General features: G+C 38.6%; 1 protein-coding gene across 1 annotated transcript in view; it reads right to left on the bottom strand.

The window, feature by feature from the left end:
* The window catches only part of CLCA1 (chloride channel accessory 1), a 30,330-nt gene that overhangs the window by 3,791 nt on the left and 3,849 nt on the right, over positions 1-22,690 (bottom strand). Inside the window, exons 2-12 of the mRNA XM_032296365.1 lie at positions 21,857-21,997; positions 21,536-21,683; positions 20,215-20,320; positions 15,714-15,891; positions 12,140-12,358; positions 10,960-11,187; positions 7,428-7,602; positions 5,197-5,303; positions 2,918-3,133; positions 2,064-2,325; positions 812-982 (exon numbers count right to left, since the gene is read on the bottom strand). Of these exons, the coding sequence (XP_032152256.1) occupies positions 812-982; positions 2,064-2,325; positions 2,918-3,133; positions 5,197-5,303; positions 7,428-7,602; positions 10,960-11,187; positions 12,140-12,358; positions 15,714-15,891; positions 20,215-20,320; positions 21,536-21,683; positions 21,857-21,997 (1,951 nt within the window). The remainder of the gene's footprint in view (positions 1-811; positions 983-2,063; positions 2,326-2,917; positions 3,134-5,196; positions 5,304-7,427; positions 7,603-10,959; positions 11,188-12,139; positions 12,359-15,713; positions 15,892-20,214; positions 20,321-21,535; positions 21,684-21,856; positions 21,998-22,690) is intronic.

A 22,690-nucleotide genomic window follows, 5' to 3' on the forward strand; every position in this document is an offset into this window, starting at 1 on the left:
GGGCAAATGTTTGTAAGCCAAAGTGGTATGGTACTGTATGTTTCATGGATGTAATATTCCCACATGCTTACACGTGGGTTCAGTGTGCTGGCCTGCATGAAGTTCATCAACTATGCTCCCTGGTCTAAGCAGGAGAAAAGAGGAAAGACAGTGAACTTTGATAATGATATTGATGTAGATAACAAATCTTAAATTATTACTTTTTAAAATTCTCTGGAAATGCTTCATTAGAATAAATTAGAAATGTTTCAATGGAAAGAACTTCATTAGAAATGTTTTTAAAGTAATGATAAAACCTTTATTAAACACTATTTGCCAGTAACATTTGTTAGTTGTATTTACTTATTTATTCTTTGTGACCATCCTATGGGGTAGCTGCCATTATTATCCTTATTTTACAACTGAGGAGAGTGAAGTACAAAAAGATTACACAAAATACTGTATTTGATAGAGGGCTGGGCTTTGACCTGAGGCAGTCAAAAGTTATGTTCTGTCTAGTTATTTTCAACTCGAGGCTTGTCTAGTTTGTCCACGTAAAGGACAGTGGACGACATATGGAGACATTTTTGATTGTCATGACTAGGAAATTGCTACTGACAAATAATGGGTAGAGGTGAGGGATGCTGCTAAACATCCCACAGTGTGCAGGGTAGCCCTCCACAACAAAGGATTGTCTGACTTAAAATGTTAATAGTGCCAAGGTTGAGAAACCCTGATTTATTCATGCACCATTCTGCCCCACAGGCTTAATAGTTTCCTCTGGAAATCAATCCTTTTGCACAAGCCAGGTGTGTTATTGCAGATTACTTACCATTCTCAATCCAGCCAGGTATGAACATTGCTCCATTCTGCTGGGGTACCGTTCTCTGTCTGGCTGCGTTAACTCCTCCCAGAGCCCACACTTTTACACTGTATCTACCATTTGTGTCATAAGTTGTGAAATACCTTGAGTAGACACCGTCGTCCTTAGTGGCATCAGCCCCTTGATAAAGAGTGAAGGAATTAATAAATATCCTAAAGGTAACCAGGAGTGTATTTGTATATTTCCAACTCATATGTAGACTACAAATTTTCAAAGCAACACGAAATTCAGCATTAGCTCCAAAAGACATTAAGATTTTGGTGTGTTGAGGGTGAGGCTTACTTCTTTTATCACTGTGTATGTAGCGTGTGTGGTTTTATGTGTACATTCTGTCTTCTTGAATTGTTGACTTTCTTCTTGATATCTAACATAATATCTTGTCTCTGTTACACCCAACGTAGCACAAGGTAACTACTCAATAAGTATCTGTTGAACTAAATTAGACTGCTATATGTGACCGTGGAGGAAAAAAATGTTGTATGATTATTTAATAAAATTCATGACTTCTCCCCCAGGGTAGATTTAGGTAGGAAATTCATTTACAGAATTCATTCTAATAAGGTTACTTGCTTCACAGTAGCAGACATGTTTTTTTCCAAAAAGAAACGTAGAAGTCTCTTTCTCTCTCTCCCTGATAAACTTCTTAAATACAAGAATAATGGGTAGAATTTTCACTTTGGGGGCAAGCTAATATAGAGTCTGCATAGATACAGGAATCGTACAGGACTGTGCTTGAATCTCTGTCTGCTGCTTTCTAAATGTGAGAGCCTCAGTTTCTTCACCTGAAACTATGCAATGTAGGGAGACTATCTCAGAAAAGTGTTGTGAAGATATTATAAACAAAGATTATATATGTCTTTGTATATATGTATTAGTGTATATATGCATATATATACACAATGCACCTAACACAATATAGTTATTGATTTTCCTCTTTTTCTTTTTTGGAGGTTGTGGAATACCCTATGACAACTCCCTGGAGACCCTGACTCTATTGAGCTTGAGCCACTAATGTGTTTTGGGTCTTGCAGAAGCCGTCATGTTTTCCAACACTTTGAAATGTAGAAATTGTGGGGAAATGGAGAACTCTCCCAACCAGACCCCAATGCTGTGCTGTGTCTAACTGCCCTCATCAGACTGTGCCCTCTTGCCATACCCTGGTTGTTTCTTAGAAAATGAAAGATATATTTTCCAATTTTACCTGCTCCATTATCCAGTAGTTCCAAGGTAATTGTTTTTCCATTCACTGATTCAATTAGGGCTGTGACTCTGGCCCTGAGAATGGGGGAGGCTCCTTGGCGAATCTTTGCGTAAACGATCATAGGGCTGGGGAATTTGCCAGTGTCCTTGTTCATTTTGGAAGTCACGGTAATTGGAGGCAGGGTAGCACTGGATGCGCGGGACGTGACAGTCAGAGTCAAGGTTTGTGAGCTTGCTTGCAGACTGTATTTCCAAGTGCCAACCTGACCAAAACACATGTAAACATTTCCAATGAATAACTTCAGGTGACACAGACCTGACTTCAATGTCACGTACAGAAAAAGCCTCTGATGCAAGCATATTGGAAGCATATCTAAGAAGAAGTGTGCATGTTTGATACTCTGTCAGTTACGGGAGCTTCAGTGTGTTTGAACTAACTATATCATTCCCTTTGTCAAGAAAATCCCATGGTGGGGGGATGGATGGGGGTTGGTAAGGTCTGCAAGCTATATGCTTATTATTGCCTTGGTTTTATCACAGACGAGTCCCTGAGATAAAAGAAATAGTTTTTAGGATCCGAAACTTCGAAGATCATTTTGCATCTTAAATTACTATGTAATTTGAAGGTTCTCCCTTTAGTACCTGGGCAGAATATCACCTGTTTCCCTTTTCTTTACTTGCTGGCATACTGAGTGATTTTCATGGGATGGAGTTTTTTTTCTTTGTTCTGTCTTTGATTCAATACTGACTATTCTTTTAACAACTGTCAACATTTAAAATGCTACAATTATTCTGTGAGTTAAACTTTATTTTATTTTGTTGAATTATGAGAAAGAAAAAAAGGTGACTTCATACCTTAGCAACACCTGGGATTTGGATGTAGGCCATTTTGGTGTTTTTGTCCACTACAAAGCCATCTTGCTTCTTTCCACTGGGATCCCAGAGAAGGATTTGGGGAGGCTGCGTTGTCCAGGTGATAAGAAACAAAGTTTCCTTTCCCACTGTGCTGTCCATGATCACTGTGCCATTCATCCACTGGCTGTTCTGGAGGGTTAACCCCTTACTCTCAAGCTGTTGAGAAAAACAGCTCTTACTTTCTGGAGGGTACAGCTCCCATCATATGGTCTTTCCTCTTCTGCCCCTGTCTCCCCAGGGCCCCATTAAAAAGACTTCAGTGGTGCCTGAGTCCTTGATTTGGTATTAGGACCTATTATGATGCAGTTCTAAGTTACCTTTCTAGCCTTAGCTTTCACAATTTTCCTTCCTCCACCCAAACAAGACTGCTTCCCAAAAGATCCTTTTGAATCCCTGACCCTTTGACTTTATCATTGTTCTCTTTACTATTCCTAGAAGGCTTTACATTTGTCTTCTCCATTTATCTAAGCCTTCTTAGTCTTCTCTATTTGTCTAAGCCTTACCCATCCTTCAAAATTCAGATATTACTTTCTCCATGAAGTTTTCTCTGCTGTCCATCTCATTTACCAGCTGTAAATAATCTCCCCTTCCTCTGATCTCCTGTAGGATTTTATTTCTATCAATCCCTTGACATTCTTCATATTGTGCTTCACCCTATATTTATTGGTATATACAGCTCATCTTATTTTCTAGACTTTGAACGCTTAAGAGAACTCACTGTGGTTTATTTTTCACCCACACATGGATTGTCTGAATTACCTAACTGCTAGGTCAGGTAGTATTGCAGGCCCTGTGGAGATAAATGAAATAAGCCAAGGCCGACTTGTTTGGAATAGAATGAGGGAGCTGCAGAGCAGGGAATGAGGTGGGGAAGGATTAACAAGGCTTTTTTAGAAAATGTGATTTGGAGCATTATCTCCCAGGTAGTTATTAATTGTCTCAAGTTAGCACCTATTAGAAGACAGACTGGCCTAGTTATAGAGCCAAATTTCCTAGTTTCACAGGTAGATTACAAGCTGGTACATGGAGAAAGTGAAGGGCTCTTAGACCTGGTTCTTGTGGCACACTGGTGAATGAGTCTTGCTCATTTCTCCATCTCTCTCTCTCTCTGTTAGGTTTCTTAAATACAAAAATCATGGGCAGAAATGTTCTAATGTGGGTGAAATTGTCCTTTTATCATTTTAATTATTTTTCTAGGACACATTTCTCCCTTTTCCAAACCAGGCCCTTGAGTTTAATTTTCTAAATCTGAACCAGAATAACCCAGATGGGTATAGCTGCTGTCTTCCTAGATTGAATAAATGCTACATTGGTAAGCCAGAAAGCGTACGGTTTCAAAATCTGTCATTATTAGGCTTTGAAATTACAGTATTCCTTTATGTTTATCTGAACTTTCATCATAAAAATTATAGTTCATACCACTGTGAATGATGATTGTTCACTCTCTCTAGTTTAAACATTAATGTGAATAATTTCTGCAATTACTAAAAAAGAGGATTGAAAAAACTACATTTGTTCGTTTTTCTTAATAGTTCCAAGACTTTTGAAAGGCAATTTGGTTTTCTTGAAATTTTGGAACCAGATGGGCCATTGGAGGTTTTCTGGCCTATACCTGGGGGAGAAATGAAAATCCACAGAGGTGAAGTTCTTGGCCTAGGTCACATAGTTAATGGCAGACCCAGTACCAAGATCCAGGGATCTGGACTGACACCACTGGCTTTTTACAGTACAAAACACTTTCTGTCCATTATATGTAAATCTTGGCAAACATCAGAAATTTAATGTAATGGAAAAATAAAACAAGTAATCCCTGAACACTTGTCCCAGAAAATTTGTAATTGAGATGATCTACTCTGAAGAAAATTCTGAGCCAATTATATTGCTCTAGTTGCTTGTTTAGAGATGTTAAAAAAGAATTATTGGCTCTATGATATTTTATGCTGCTGATTTCTATGAAGAAATCACTTAGTATTGTTTCCAAACAAGTAAACACTAATTGCCTTGTTTAAATGATAGTGTTGCATTTTAGAAATAATGTCTAATATCAGGCCAAACCATCTATTTTAATTTTAATTCAGTACCAGAAGAGTGATACTGAATTAAATGGAGTTTAATTCAACTTAAATACTGAATTAACACTTAAAACTTTTAGCCATTAAGTTCTCCATCTTGGCTATGATTATGTGTAAATATGAAAACCAAAGATTAAGAACTCCAACCTGGATGGAGCGCTGAGAGACAGCTCCGTTTCCTGATGAAAGGGCCCCAAAGGCATCAATGAGGCCATTGTTCTGAGCTTGATCAGAAGCATATGTCTGAAAACCTCCTAAAATGCAATTACATTTTCAGAAATTATTTTCCAGAAAGCAAATATTTGTAACATTTAAGCTGTTGTTTAGAGAATATACAAAATAAATATGCCATTATGTTATTAAAGTATAAATAGATTAACATCAAATAGGTGCCTACATTAACTCAGAATTCGATACTATTTTTTTCTAACTTATTTCTTTTTTTCTGAGATAGGCTCTTACTTTGCTGCCCAGGGTGGAGTTCATGGCATGATCTTGGCCCACTGCAACATCCACTTCCCTGGCTCAAGTGATCTTCCCACCTCAGCCCTCAAGTAGCTGGGATTACAGGCATACCCAATCACATCTGGCTAATTTTTGTATTTTTTTTTTTTTTTTTTTTTTTTTTTTTAGAAACGGGTTTTGCCATGTTGCTCAGGTTGGCCTTGAACTCCTGAGCTTAATCAACCCACCGGCCTTGGCCTCCCAAAATTCTGGGATTACGGGCATGAACCACCACACCCAGCCACTAATTTTTAAATCTTAGTAAATAATAGATTAACCTAGCTATTCACCTGGCTACATCTTAGATAAGACTTCATCTTAGTCACCTGGCTACTTTAACTATCTGCAAAGTAGCCATGAATCTCTGATATGATTTGATATCAATTTGTATTATAAAATCTACCTATTAAAGGTCCTGTACTTTTACATGAGAGAATTCATTAAGCTGTACTCCAAGACTGTTGGTTTACTCTTATTTGAAACATAATTCTAACAAACCTGGCTTCAGAGTTTTCTTCTAAATGAGGAAAGACACATATGTGACAACAGGAAGAAATAACAGTGGACAAAGGGACAGCTACAGAATAGCATATCGTAAAAACAGGATTTTACACCAGGCCAGGCAGTCTTGGGCTGTTTAGAATAGGTGTCACTAAGTTAGTTGTTGTGAAAACACTTTTTAACTGTTAGAATTCCATTTGAAGTTACAGAAAGAATTTCAGTAGGGAATTTCAGTTGATGACCCACCCACATCCCCTTACCCAGCCAAGTGCATTTCTTCCCTGTTGCTCTAAGTGTTGGCTTATAGCTGCCTCCTCTTCCAGGAAATTATCTCACCAAAAGGGGCCACCCTACCTAGAGAAATAACATGCCCCTCTCCTCTGCCCTGTTCTGACAGTCCGCAGCCAAAGGCTGATAGGCACAATGGTACAAAAGGCCACCCTCCTCCCTCAAGGTGAGATAAGTCTGTGATGCACTTTTCATTTCAGAATCCCCTATGGGTGCAGCTAGACTCTGTTAGGTCTGCATCAGTGCTTAGCTCCTTCCCTGGCCCTATCCTTCCCTCCTACCTTTTCTTCTGAGAGCTCTCCCCTCTATAAATTGCATGTACCCAAATCCTTGTCTCAGGCTCTGCTTCTAAGAAACCCAGCCTAGGACAGGTAGTATTAGGAGCAAACAGCTCTGGCAATTTAGCGGCCTCAGAAGCAACTCAGTATAATAATTGAGAACCATAATATTATCCCTAAGTTAAACAAGAAAAAAATGTGTTCACCTACTCTGCTAAAGAAGCTGGGGACATATGGAATCTATTTTAACCATCTGTCTGTGTATGGGAGTTAGACATACAATATGTTAAGGTTTCATGGAGAATTGTATTCTATTTTAGGAGTGATCTTTTGCATTGTAACAGGCCCTTTCCCCTTCCTTGCTACTCCTCCTATTTCTTGAATGCTTCTTCTTTGGGTAAAGTTAAAGACTCCCTTATTTGTGCTTCATTGTACTTTCTGTTGCTAATATAGCACTTGTGCCAATGGTGTTATGTAGTTAGTGGCTTGTCATCTGTCTCCCCTGGGTCTCTTGGCCAGCTGCCACTGAAAGGGAGTGGTTCCTGGCTGGGGAAGAAGGTCGTAAGTCCTCACCAGAGTGCTGTGCTGGTTTCATCTTATTGATGCTTCCCTAGTCCTAGATCCAAAGCTTTAAAATAAATGGGCAGAGTGCATTCAAACAGTCATTTGGGGGTAAGGGTGGCTAGCTGGCCAATTAGGTTATACTATATCTCTTTCCATCCCATCCTTCCTCCACTCCCCAGTTGACTGGAGCTCACAGTCCAGAAGGAGATACAATACCTGGGATCTCAGCAAATCATCCCTCACCTGTCATTTTGGACAGCTGCTCTAGTTCTTGAGCTGCAGAGGGCCCCAAGGCCACTGTGTGGATGATGGCACCACTTTGTTGGACCTCATTAAAGCACGAACCTATAGTGTTGTCCTCCCCATCTGTCAGCAGCACAATTTCGGATCCATCGGTTGGATATTTCTTCCGAATCACCTAAGGACAGAATTCAGGGCATGAGTTATCAGACTCAGGGTGGCCAAGGTGTTAATGAAAATTCTGCTTACAGGAAAGGAGAAAAGAAATTCCAGTGGGAATAAACAAAAGTGCCTGGGAATGACCAAATATCTGTCTGTCTTGAAATGATACAATCTTAACCCAGCAGCATTCATGGAACTTGACCGCTGTCTTTCCTCATGGCTAGCCTGCTGCAGAGAAGGATGGTGTGGGATGCAGGGCAACTCTAGGGATGGACAGCACTGGGGAAACAGCAAATAAGGTGTTTCTAGTTTCCTTCATGTGGTCTTTCATTTATAGGCTTTCAGAGCCTCCAAGATGCCTTCAGAAACCATCCTCATTTAATGGGGATTATACTGGGGGATATTAGATCCAGGGCAGACTTTCGCTTGTATGATATTCACCAATCTGACAATATCAGCTATTTATGGCTGGCGTTGGTTCTGATTGGTTATTACCTAGGTCACACGAGTTGTCAATATTTTTAACAGCACTTCTCATTAAAGCAAAACATTTTGTTTCCATTAATCCTCAGTTCCTAGTTGTTCTGTGACACCTATGTCTCAACTATTCCCGGTAGATTTGGATTATTTATTTTTTTTACATGGTGTAGAGAGGATACTCCTGCTACCAATGTTGAATAAGATTAGGACAGTAGGAAAATTAGATAAAAGAATAATGCTATCTATTTAAGAAAAGAATGCAAGAGTCCCCTCTTCCCCTAAAAAGAGTGGAAGGTGAGACCCAGAAACAGGGGAAACAAGCAATCAAGACTAAGCATCTCTCTGGCCTAGAATCTCAGAAAAGAAGGCATCCTCCGAAGGCCTAGTCAGAAAAGAAGTCATCCTCTGAAGGTTGAAGGGAAAGCTGAGGACAGAGGAGTCTTCTGCCCCACTCTGTGTTTTAGCTATTAGAGGAGGCTGCCTTGACTCCCTATAAGAGAACAGAGCTGTGACTGTTGCTGTTGCTGTGTCAAGGAGCCCAGAGCACAGAAGCCTGTCAGCTGTGGCCATGGCCTTGGCCTTATAAAGCTGCAGACCAGAGAGGCCCAATTTGGATTTTTTTTTTTTTTTTTGGTCTCACTCCCCATAACTGCTGCGTGTCATGGAAAACAGGCAGATGTTCCTACATATCCTACAGTGGAGACAGAAGGCAGCTGAATTGAGTGTTGGCAGGTGAGAGAAGGATAATCCTGCCACACAGACTGAGGAGTGTACAGTGTGGCTAGAGGCTGGATGGAAGACAGGGTGATGCTCAGGACTCTGCTCCAACAGAGAGAGCCAGAGTGGAGCTGAGTCATTGGGGGAGGACCACTGGGCCCTGAGCAAGCCAAGAGAACAAGCCAAAGTCCTATGGCCACAGCAGACACCACAGCAAGGAGTTCAGGGCAGACCTGACCAAGGCCTGCAGCAGGGACCAGCAGGGGTCATGAGGACAGTGCAAGATCCAAGGTCCTTTGCCTCATCACCCTGAAGCCACAAGATCTTCTCCTGCCCCATACCCAGACTCCATTCCAGGGGGTATCCTAAATTCCATTGGTATACCTCACACTCTCTCTCACTCATCTGAATGGAAAATGTAGAATGAGAAGTCCTCTCTTCACCACTGTGCCATCTGACATTAGTCATCTCCACTAGAGTCTTGCACAGCAAGAGTTTGGTACAGCACATTGGGGATTTCATTGTCAATTTTCCTTCCTTATTTGCTCCTCTAGTCAAAGCTTGGGTGGGTGACAGGGTAATAAAACGTAGATGCATGCAGGCCTCTGGAGAAGGGTTTTATAGCTGACTATGTATGCAATAGAAACCACTTTTAGGGAATTGATCTTCAAGGTGGACTAAAACAGTCAGAGTGATAGAAAGCACTTGAGGAAATGGTCAAGCCCATTGTCCACATCAAGAGGTATGAGCTGGAAAAAATATATTCCTGCTACTACATGGGAAACCGGAACAGCGCTATTGGGTGTGATGTGCCCAACGAGCAGGCTTCAGGCAAACCTGCCTAAGACACTGTGAGGTTTGGAGACCTTATGCCTGCCAGCCTTTTTCAATCTACTATGTTGTTTCATGTGGCTAAATAGCCTCCAAGTAAATATGGAATATTGCATTTTATATTTGCAGCAACTAAACATCAGGTGTTATTAGTGCATCAAATAATGAATTCAATTTTATTTACTAGGAACCTCCGGCATAAATGATATTGTGCTAACAGTCTGGGAGATAAGAAGATAAGTCCTATTCCTAAAGTAGATCTGCTCAATTGAAATGGATAATTAGAATGTAAGACAGGCTAGTTAGATATCATAAGAGATAATTTTTTTTAAGAGTCATAGGCTTTAGAAAGCAATTCTATCTGGTGGAAAGAATCAGGAAAGATGTTAAGAAGTAGGTGGTGTCTGAAATTGGTCTTTGAAGAATGAGTATGATTAAAAGTTCAAAGAAGGGAGGAGAAAGTGCTCTTAGTGAGGAACTAGTGTGGCAAAGATGTGGAAGCTCTGAAGGACAAGTTGTCCAGTTTGCTTAAACACAGGCTGCCAGGAAGAGCATCCCTTGTGCTTAAGTCTGGAAAGGTAGATAAAGACTACATCATGATAGATCTTACATATTAGATAGAGAAATTTTTACTTAATTATGCTGAAAATGGAGAGACAGGATATCTAAATAGAGGGATGATGTGATTGGATGGTCAGATGAGATTTTTAGGCATGACATCAATACAGTCATAGTTATAGTTCCTAAAGCCTCCTGCTTCAATAAATAAACCTTTTGCTTTCCCAAAAGGAGGTCCAATATGCCTGGAAGTTTGGAGTGTTCAGTTGCCTCAAAGCTTAACCATACTCATAGGTCTTTTTATTCCCATAGAAGATACTCTTTTACATGATTGTGTACCTTTACTTCATAGCACTCATTACAGTTAGTAAATATATACTTATTTGTGTTATTTTTTGGTTAATGTATCTCCTCTAATAAGACGAGAAGTTCCATGACAGAACTTCTCATCTTCCATGACAGAAGGGTAGTGTCTGTTTGGCCCTCATGGTATTCTTAGGGCCTAGAACATTGCCTGGAATGTAGAAGGCACACCATGACTATTTTGAATGTAGGTACATATGCAGAAAAGCACGAAGGCACAGATGCAAAAGAGCGCAAAAGGGTAAATGAATTGGTTACTAATATCTTTGGAGGTCTGTGTCTTTGCATCATTTGAATCATTGTTCTGTCCTTGGCTATCTCATCTAGTTGGACCCTACGCATGTATGGAAAGAATGGAAATAGAAATTTGTTAGGCAACATAAATTGCAAACATTTCAAACTACAATAGAAAAACACGTCTCACAGTAAATGCCGATCGAAGCCCGGTGCAAATGGATGTCCCTCCTGCAGCTGCTGTAGGTAATCTTTTGGTGAGTGTGTCCCTGTCACTGCCACTGTTTATCTGCACGAGTTCACTTTGTACATAGGCAGCACTGTCAAATGTCACCATCCCAACCCAGGACCCCAGCTCAACCGTCTGCAACAGGAAAAGCTGGCCTGCTTGATTTAGTCGATTGAGGCGGTCACCCGTCTAAATGGAGAAGCAAAAGAAAAACAGTTGGGTTAGGCTTAGATGGAAAGACTAATAACAGAAAAGGCCATAGGGAATTTGGGAGTGACTGCCTTAATGTAGAGCAAGTGACTATAAGCTTACTTGAGGCATATCCTATGGGGGAAAATTTCTCATTTATATTTAGCAGCATCTTTGGGTAGAATTTTAGGGCCAGTGTATAAATAGTAAAAGATAACAACAGATTACACAATCATTAAATTCCAATATATTAGTAATAATTCTAGATACGTTCTAGATCAGGTGATATGGTTTGTCTCTGTGTCTTCAACCAAATCTCACCTCAAATTGTAATTCCCATAATCCCCACATATCAAGGGAAGGAACTGGTGGGAGGCGATTGGAACATGGGGGCAGTTTCTCCCATAATGTTCTCTTTATAGTGAGTGAGTTTTCACAAGATTTGATGGTTTTATAAAGGGCTCTTCTCCCTTTGTGCATGCTCCCTCTCTCTCTCTCCTGCTGCCATGTAAGACATGCCTGCTTCCCCTCCCACCATGACTGTAAATTTCCTGAGGCCTCCCCAGCCATGCAGAACTGTGAGTCAATTAAACTCCTTTCTTTATTAATTACTCAGTCTTGAGTATTTCTTTATAGAAGTGTGAGAGTAGACTAATACAAAAGGCTATGGACCTATAGACTTATATATTGTCAGTGAACCATAAAAAATGTTATGCTTATATAATTCATCAGATCTTTGCTCATAAATTGAAAATTAATTCAATTTGGCAAATGAGATAGTTGACGCTGAATCTTTGCTGAACAAAGTGGAAATGGGCATTTCTGAAAACAATGTTATAGTTACAACTGTTCTGGCCCTCAGATTGTGTTTATTCCCATCAGTTCTGAGTCAGGGTCCAGAACATGCATATCGGTGACCAGCATCCAGAAGACTGAGACTCATTGAACATACCACCATGCTTCCAGATTTATCAAGGACTAAACACACAATTCTTTGTCCAATCTGCAGCAATGAGAAGGTGGGCTTCGGTGGCTGTGTTGTCATAGGAGTGGTTTTCTTAAAATCCTCAGAATCGCGGATCACTTCCCATGTGCTTCGGAGATTGCATTTTTGATTTTGCATGTTTGGAGCTTCTTTATTGTGGTTTTGTTCTGTACAGAATTCAACTATCTGAAATTGTCAATGAAATGATATAGATAATGGTAAACTACTTGGCAGACTCTTTAATAATTTAAAAGAAATATTTTATTTTATTTTGAGACAAGGTCTCACTCAGTCACCCAGGCTGGAGTGCAGTGATACAATCTTAGCTCACTGCAGCTTCTGCCTCCTGGGCTCAAGTTAACCTCCCACCTCAGCCTCTCGAGTAGTTGGGACTACTACAGGTTCATGCCACCATGCCTGTCTTCTTTTTGTATTTTTAGTAGAGATGGGGTTTCACCATGTTCCTAGTCTGATCTCAAACTCCTGAGCTCAAGCAATCTGCCCACCTCAGCCTCCCACAGTGCTGGGATTACAGGCATAAGCCACTGTGACTAGCCTGATAGAAATATTTTAAATCTACATTTAAAATATTTTAATCCTCTGCCCTTCTCCCGTCTGCTCTGCTAATGCATAACCTTGGCTCAGTTGCACAATCACTGTAGAGCAGTGCTGGGGAAAATCATAGTCATAATACAGAGATCCTACCTGAAACCAGAGCTTCAATCTCATTGGACCCTTAGTGCTCCTCAGCAATCCATTTATCTCCTCTTTTTGGTTTCCTTCCTACTCCTCAAATTTACCATTTCAAGCCATCATTACTCTCTCCATGGCACCCTCTCCAGCATTCCTCTCTTGGAACCATCTTGTTTCTCCATCCTTATACCACCAAACTCCACTTCCTTACTTCCCAGTCATTTACCAACACACTATATTCCAACCTTCAACTCCTAATAATCCTGCTCTCTCCAAAATCCACTTGGATGTTTCACATGCTCCTCAAACTCCACATGTTCATGCTGACGTTATCACCTTCCTCCCATCTGCTCCTCCTCCTCATGTATTTCCTAACTTGATGTCACAGCTATGCACCCTATCATCAAAATTAGGAAACTGGAAGTTTTCCCACCTTTCCCCCACTAAAAAATAACCAAGACGAATATATTTCACTACCTCTCCATTTTGTCATCTTTCCTACATCTCCAGTGAAATATCCATCATCCAAGCCATCACAGTCCCTCCCTCAGATGACTGCAGTTTTCCATCTTGCTTCCTCTGTTTGGTCTACCTCACAGCTGCCTGAGAATCTTCCCTCTTACTCCTCTGCTTAACATCCTTTGGTGGCTAATGATTGTTTATATGTTACAATCCTCTCCTTCATATACCAAATGGCAAACTCCATGACTTGGAGTTTTGTTTCATTCTCCATTCTCATGCTGGCTGTGTATTTTATGTCTCTAATTTACCCTACTATAGCCTATCAGTTCCCAAACTTCCAGACTTTGGCATCTCTAAGGCTTTGCTTAGAGATGATACCCACTTGGTCAAGAAGTTCCTGCTCCTCCTCTGTCTTCTACATTGTAAACTCTACCTTCATGTTCAGCCAAAAAGTCACTCTTGAAATATTTCCTCATTTTCTTCTCTTCTACCTGAGAATTTCCATTCCACTATTTAGAGTCTCACAGTATCCTGCAGAAATTTCAGTAAAGCCCCTTTAACATTGCAATGCACTTATTGGGCTGTAACTCCATCTGAAATGCTTTGGCTCTGTGTCCTCAGCCAAATCTCATCTCAAGTTGTAATCCTCACAAGTCAAGGGAGGGACCTGGTGAGAGGTGATTGGATCATGGAGATGGTTTCCCCCATGCTGTTCTTGTGATGCTAAGTGAGTTCCTACAGGATCTGATGACTTTGTAAGTGGCAGTTTCCCCTACATTCTCTCTCTCCTGCCACCTTGTAAGGTGTTCCTTGCTTCCCCTTTTCCTTCCACCATGATTGTAAGTTTCCTGAGGCCTCCCTAACCACGTGGAACTGTGAGTCAATGAAACCTCCTTTATTTATAAATTACCCAGTCTTAGGTATAGTTCATAGCAATGTGAAAATGCACTAATACACCATCTATTATAGAAATCTGCTTGTTACATTTGGCTTCCTCAAAATTTGGCTCTAGTGTCTGACACACAACAAAAACTCAATATAATTTTGTTGTTTTTTTAATAACATTAACCTCTCTGCACCTGAATTATTAAATCTACAAAACAGTGGTAGTTATCATTCAGGGAATAAATGAGAATATATGGACTAGAGTCAACCCTAACACAGCCAATAAATGATGGTTCCTTTCCCTTTCTTAGTCATATAGCACTTGCTAGTATTTATATCCCTAGCATGTGGGGGATTTTTTTTTTAAGGCATAGTATACAAAAGAGAAGTAATGTAGTTCTTCCTCTCAGTTACTTTACAATGTTATGATTCAATTACAAATACTAATATCTGGGATTCTATTAATTTAAAAAGTAATTATTTGTTGTACAACATTTTTCTCTTTATGTGCATTTTTCAGGTCATCTGTTTTCATAATGTTTTTATGTTATGAATAAGGATACTTTTTAGGAAGAAGAGTTGAAAAACTTTTGTGTTAGCCCCAGGAAGAGGCTACCACACCTGACTAGGCATCAGATTTAACTCTGTGGCTAATTTAAAATACATAATGTGAGCCTCCTCCTCGAAGTTTATGAATAGGTCTGGTAATGGGCTGCAATGCCAAATTGAAGAACAATGGGCCTGGTGAGCTATGGTGCATCAGATTTTAAAATCTTAGTCTGCATTACTATTGGCAGACTCTTACAAGTTATTTCACCCTCCATTCCAAAAGGAAAATGTAATTTTATATGAGAGACTGGAAGAGAGACTTCCCACTGAAGTCAGTTAACTGATGCCTTCAATCTCATTTTGTGCAAAATTTCTGATTTATATAATTAGCAGTAATATAAATGACTGGCAAAGTTCATTTTATGGCCAGTTGGTCATTAAAAAATTACAAATTTTAAAACTATTTAAAGCTGTTAAAACTATGTATAAACTCCCTAACATAACCAATACTCTGAAAAAGACAGAAAACTTCAGTTAGCCACCAAAAGCAAACATGCAGGCTGAAAAGAGCTCTCTGAAAGTTAAATCAAGAGCCTATTGATCATGTCTTTATTAACTAATAAAAGGAACTGCCTAATCCCCCTGAGTAAAGTCCTTATTTAAGTAAGAATGTCTGTGCTTGTATGCCTTTGTGAGTATTTAAAGTAATCCTAAGCACTTGAACTAAAAAACGAGTGGCAGGGAGATGATGGAGAAGAAAGCGTGGATACTAGGAGGGTGAGGCGAAGGAAGATAGGACTTTATCCTTGACTTGTACTCCCAGCTTGTCCCAGAGAGAATTCACTGCTCGCTGATGATTTCTCTAAAATTCAATTCTCCCTTAGAGCACCTGGAGTAAAAGCCTCACTAAATTCATAATAATCTAGGGGGAAAAAAAGAACAAGATACTTACAGATTCAATGTATTGGGCAAACATTATAGAAGCCTTCTCGGTCTGGTGGGTTTGGGGTATAAACTCACATCCTTTTTCGTAGAGTCCTGTTACTTTATTGAACGTGCATTTTTTGGTGTAACAGCTGCCTCCCTGACACTTGTTTACTACATTTGTACCAGCAATACCTGCTGAACATCTGAAAATACAGGAAGTTTAGATGTTTAGGTGATGTCATCATTTCAAAGGGTCAGAGTCTATGCTCAGTTTCTGACAGATTGCCTAAATGTGATTTTCCTCTCATGATCCAAGAAACAAGGACATCCCCTGTCATAGCAAAATTATTAAATTGTCATCAGAGTCATTTCTGTTTTCCAGAAAATAGGGGATTACAAAAACAGTATCAGAATATATTTCTGTGCAGCAGAAAAGCCAACTCTGGTTTAGGGCTGCTATTAGCATTAAAACAGAGAACTAAGTCCTCAGGCACCTCTGAATCTATTCCCCTCATCCCTACAAAGTGAAGAGCCCTCTTTTATTTACAAGAAAGGATTTGCTGACATTTCTTGTTTGTTTGTTTCTTTCCTAGTTTATTTCATATGGTTTTTGTAGAGTTCTGGCGTGTTCATAGTTATTTTAAATGTTTCCATATATTAGATATTTATGAGTTTTGTTGCTATTATAGCTGGAATGCTTTCCTCCTACATCTTATTGTTTAATTGTATTTTTAAAGTATATAACAATGCATGAACACCATAGCAAATTTGGAAAATGGCAAAAAGCATAAAGAAAAGAAAAAACATGTCTCACCATCAGAAATGAGCTACTGTTACCATGTTGAAGGATTTTTTACTTTCTACATATTAATATAACATTGCACATATAGCTTTGTTTCCTGCTTTTTAAAAAAACTTAGCATATAATTTTTTGATATATTATTTAATATTTTTCAAAATGTGGTTGGGTGTGGTGACTCACACCTGTAATCCCAGCACTTTGGGAAGCTGAGGTGAGTAGATTGATTGAGGCCAGGAGTTTGAGACCAGCCTGGGCAACATGGCGAAACCTAATTCTACCAGAAATACAATAAAAAAGAGCTGGGCGTGGTGGCACACACCTGTAATCCCAGCTACTCGGGAAGCTAAGGCACAAGAATCTCTTGAAACTGGCTTGAAAAGGTAGAGGTTGCAGGGAGCTGAGATTGCACCACTGCACTCTAGACTGAGAGACACAGTGAGGCTGTCTCAAAAAAAAATTCAAAATGTTAATAATTTTTTATCTTTTAATACTATCACATGTATTCAGACTAACATGTTTAGTTTAGTTTTCCTTACGAATTTGTAAGTACTATAAATAAAACATCAATGGATAAATAAAATTTCATATCCAATTTTGACTGTATTTCCAAGTTTGCCATGTGATTGATACCCTGAGTAATTATTGGGTCCAAAAGTTTGAACATTTTAAAGCCTGTTGATACAGCTGTTGTATCATTTCCTTACAATGCATTTTTAAACATGAAATCACAGGACCAAGAAATTTTTAAAATTTGATATGTGTCACCCAAATTGCTTTCCAGAAAAGATGCATGAACTTATGCCTCTAACAACCATCTGTGAGAGCTTTCATCCCACTGACAGTAACTTACTAGGTAATAAATGAATCTCATCCTTGTCAAATTTACATCTCTCATTACTAGTAAGTATGAATATTTTTATTATTGGACATTTTAATTTCTTTTCTTTACTTTTTGTTTTTTTGAGACAGGGTCTCACTCTTGTTGCCCAGGCTGGAATGCAGTGGTGTGATCATAGCTTACTGCAGCTTGAACCTTATCCCCAGGCTTGGGTGTTCCTTCCACCTCTGCCTCTCAAGTAGTTGAGACCACAGGCACATGCCACGATGCCAGGCCAATTTTTTAAATTTTTTTGTAGAGAAAGGGTTTTACCATATTGCCCAGGCTGGTCTCAAACTCCTAGGCATTTTAATTTCCTCTTTTGTAAATTATTTATTTTTCTCCTTTGTCTATTTTTCTATTAGGATGTTACTGTTTTACTGATTTTTTAAAAGCTCTTTATGTGTTACAATACTAAGCTTCTACAAGTTTTTTATTTTTGGAAATATCTTTTTCTGTTTTTTCCTTTTTATTTAGTTTATGTTTGGTTTGTGTGCAACAAAATTTTTAATTTATATGTAGTCACAATTATTATTCTTAGTTATATTTTCCAAAGATTGAATGCATTGAAAGAGCTTTGCTGTCTAGGGACTTGACGCTTATTAACATTCTTCTATTTTTCATTATAATTTTGCTTTTTATCTTTAATGAGTTCATCCAATTGGAAAAGAGTATGTTAATTTTTTCCCACATAGTTAAAAATTGTCTATCTCAAGAAATCCTGCCTTTTTTCATAGATTTGTAATTCTACCTATAGTAACCAAATTATCATATATGTAAATGTCTGTCCACATTGTTTTAATTAATTTAGTTTTATAGCATATTTAAAATTTGAAAAGTAAGAATTCCCTTTATTACTTTTTTCCCCAAAGTGATCTTAGCTACTATCTACTAAACGAACTCTTGGATTTTTTTAATGAGATAAAAATTGATGTACTTCTGACTAGATTTTCATAAAACCTACATATGAATTTTATTTGAGTTTATATCTTCCATGAGTTGAATGTGTCTCAATTTGTCTTGGTTTTCTTTTAATCCCTTGAGAAGGATTTTATAGTTTTCTCTAAATACATCTTCTACATTTCTTAGAGTTGTTTCTACTTTTGTTATACCTTCCATTGCTGTCTTGAATGAAGTATTTTCCTATTATATTTTTGAACTGGTTATTGCTAATATATGGAAAAGTAATTTGAATAATTATTTTGTATCTGGTGACCTTATTGGCTTCCCTTGTCAATTTTAATTTCCATTTATTTCCTTGTGTTTTCTAAGTGGATCACATCATCTGCATAACAGTGATTTTCTCTCTTCCTTTCTAGTAGCCCATCTTTTTACCTCCCCAGTTTTATTACGTTAGCCACAACTTCCTAAGCAAGGTTCAATAATTGTGATAATAGTGGCCGTTCTTAATCCTGGCAATGTCTCTAGTGTTTCCCTATTAAATATGATGTAGATTGTTGGCTTCCAACAGATGTTTTGTATCACATGAATGAAGTAACCTTCTGTGCTAGGCAGTACTGACATTTGTGTGACTGCTTCTAAGCCTTACAAATAATTTAAAATTTTGAAGATAAAGAGTAATACATATTATTAATATATTAAAATTAAAAGTTTTAAAGAGTAGGTGGTAATCATGTCTTATCTGTGGAAAGGAAAAACATGCTCTATATGTACACATTTCTAGAAGATCTCTAGAAAGAAATACCACCAATCAGCCTTTCTGCCAAGGCAATAGACAGTGTCTAACTGTCTGGAAGCTTGGGAAAGAGAACTAGGAAAGATAGATGTTAGGTTTGGAATGGTGTCCATTGGGTTCGAAAAGTCAAAGCAATGTATAATTGCATCAGAGAAGCCCCCAGAGGCTGTGGTCTGTGTAGTGCAGAGTGTACAGGCTGAAGGCATCCGTAGGCTATGCATGGCTCTAGGAGGCAGCAGTGCACTTAGTCTCTCTCTCTTTTTTTTGAGATGGAGTCTCACTCTGTCACCCAGGCTAGAGTACAGTGTCACAATCTCAGCTCACTGCAACCTTTGTCTCCTGGGTTCAAGTAATTCTTCTGCCTCAGCCTCCTCCCAAGTAGCTGGGATTATAGGTGGGTGCTACCACACCTAGCTAATATTTTGTATTTTTAGTAGAGACAGGGTTTTGCCATGTTGGTCACGCTGGTCTCGAACTCCTGACCTCAGGTGATTCTGCCTCGGCCTTCCAAACTGCTGGGATTATAGGTGTGAGCCCTTTGGCAGGCTAAGGTGGGAGGATCTCTTGAGCCCAGGAGTTCAACAACCAGCCTGGGCAACATGGTGAGACTCCATTTCTACAGAAAATATAAAAATTAGTCTGATGTCATAATGTGTTCCTGTAGTCCCAGCTACTCGGGAGGCTGAGGTGGGAAGATCGCCCTAGACCAGGAGGTTGAGGCTGGAGTGAGCTGTGATTGCACTCCAGCCTAGGTGACAGAGTAAGGTCCTGTCTCAAAAAAAAAAAAAAAAAAACAAATTATTCTTCCCTCAAGGAACTGAAGAGCCTCATTAGCTCTGTCAATGTCACTGATGCTGGTATGGGATGATGGAGACACTGAACGTAGCACCTGTAGATTTATTATAGTTGGTACAATTTTTTTAAAAAAGGAGGCAAATGATTTCTAGCTGCAGAGTGAAGAATTCAATTAACTGAAGCACTCGTAAAGTAAACAAAATGGTAGTTTTGTGGAAATCTGAAAAAGAAGGCACTAAGAATGAATTTGAATTAGAAAATACAACAGGACACACATTTTTTAAAGTAATCAATTCCAGAAAAAAACGTTTGCAATTTAAAATAGTATGGAAAAAGTTAAACCAAAGTATCTGTACCTTACTGCTTGGATTTTTCCATTGGATAAATAGAATTTCTCATCATTATTGTACTCATCAAATACTCCCCATCGTAGATGAGCCCACTCATGGACAAATGCCCTACCTGTGATAAAATATTTTAAAAACCTGATTACAATAAGAATGGCAAAATTACCTTCTCACACTGGAAGAAAGCAATTTTTTTGGAATTTTTATGCTTTGCTCTGTTGATTTTTTAGACTTGATTTCTTTAGATCTAATATCACAACTGTACATTTCCCTAAAATATAAATACTTATTTCGACTCATCAAATGTTAATCAGGCACCTAGTAAGTGCCAAGCAGTTATTCAGACACAGAGAAACAGCTGCCCTATCCTCATATAGCTCCTGGTGTAGTGGAGGATATTTGTGATTAGAAACAAAAATGCCTGGTGGTGCAGGTATGATGACAGAGATCAGCACACGTGGCTATGGGAGCCCAGGAATTCCTATAGCAGCCTGGGCAGCATCCTCAATAAATTCTCCTCCCTATGGCTCATATCCCATCAAACCTCAAGGTCTGCCTACACCACCTTTGTCTTTTTGATCCATTCTCACCTTTCCAGGCACATTGCCACTTACTCCTGAATTGCTGCAATAGTCACCAGATTGGACTCCATGTCTCCATTCTTCAGGGTAAGTCCAGCTTCTCAGCATGCTGTACAAGGTCCCTGATGCCTCAGGCCCGCTCTTCTCTGCAGCCTTTTTTCTTGCTGTTCTCTACTTACTTCCCAACTCTATAATTATGATGAATTTCTGAACTCCTTCTTTTTCTAGGTCACATCATGCTCTTGTTCAACTCAGGTCTTTCTTACATATGTTTCTTTAGCTTGGAATACTTTCTTTCTATCTTTGTCTGGGCAACTTGTATTCTTTTAAAATCAAGCTTCTGTGTGCCTAGAAGCCAGCACTTCTGCCAGCACTGCATATATACGCCATCTTCTGGCTATTATATGTATTGCAGGCAGAAGATTTAATTCAGTTGTCTCCTTACAGATCCATAGAAGCTTAACAATACAAATTAAATTCCTTTTCAGTTGTAGTATAATGTATAATAATAATTTATGAAAATTCAAAATATCATATTTATACATGTATCTAAAATAATTCATAGCTGAGAAACGCTAGAAGTTCTAAGTGAAATGCATATTCTATTTTAAGTGAAAAATGCTATGATGTTTATATCTAATAGTTTATTTGGCTTATATGTGCTTACTCACAAAAATAATGCTAGTGTTGATACATTTTGAATGTAAAATAGTGATATTGTACGAGAAGTAAGGTAGAACATTTCTTACCTTGTGGTCCATGTTCTCGTAACTTTTTTCCGGATACGAAATTAGGAGTGAGGTGGATCCTTTCACCCTTCTCCCCACACTTTCCCATCTGCTCAGTATAAGGTTTATCACTCTGTGGAGGAGTAGGCTCAGCAACCAGAACATCAGCCTGAAATTTAACAAAAAGTTTTTATCATCACAAAGTTTCAGTGAATGAAGTAACCTTATTCACACTGGAGTAAGTTTTAAATATTCACATTTGATTCTAGAGTATTTTGATTTAAAAAAAAATCTGGGTTACAGGGAAAAATGGAATTTGGAAGAAGAACTTGATATTCTCACATTTTTGTAGGTCTCGAGTTTTGGTCTCACATAATCAGGTTTTGTCTTCCATGTTTCAGGAATCAAAATGACAACATTTTTGAAATAAAATCGTTTTCCTGTAGCTTCAAACAGGTACGGAGATGCCTGGGTCACCATGTCCTGGGAAGAAAAAAAAAATACATAACAATTTACTGAAAATAAATTACCAGTGATTCAAATTCACATCTGGATTTCACATTTTCAAAAATGAGTTATTTGTTAAGATGAGAAGAAACGTAAAAATACCTTTTAATAATACCATCTAAGCTTTGTGAGCATCTACCATATACTCTGCGTCACAGCATCATCAGTAACAATGCAGACTCTAGAGGCAGACCCTAATCCTGGCTGCACCATTTTTTGTGGGACATTAGGCAATTCCTAATTCTGAGCCTCAGTTTTCCCATTTACAAAATGGAATATTATAGTGACGAGCTGATAAGGTTGTGGTAAAGAACAAAGTGAAACATATGACATGCTAGGAACAATGTTTACTTTGCACAAGCAAGTATAAAGTGTTAGCTATGAGTTTCATTTCATTTGCTCCTTACAGGATCAATAAACCTTTGAGGGTGAAACAGAATAATTCTCAAGGTTTCACAGCAAGTGGTAGTGAAGAGATAAAGTGAATGTGATTGTAAAACCTGCTGACTCTTTTAATAATTTTGGGATTATATACTACGTTAAATTAAATGTATTACTAAATGTTATGGTATTATTTTATTTATTTAGTTATTCATTTTTCTTTTTTTTAACTTTGCCAAGTGCTGATGGAAGTATTTATTTTTTTGTGCAGTGTAGTACTAAGAGTTA

Source organism: Sapajus apella, unplaced genomic scaffold (genome assembly GCF_009761245.1).
Source record: "Sapajus apella isolate SASKATOON/1434 unplaced genomic scaffold, GSC_monkey_1.0 scaffold36, whole genome shotgun sequence".
Classification (NCBI taxonomy): Eukaryota; Metazoa; Chordata; class Mammalia; order Primates; family Cebidae; genus Sapajus; species Sapajus apella.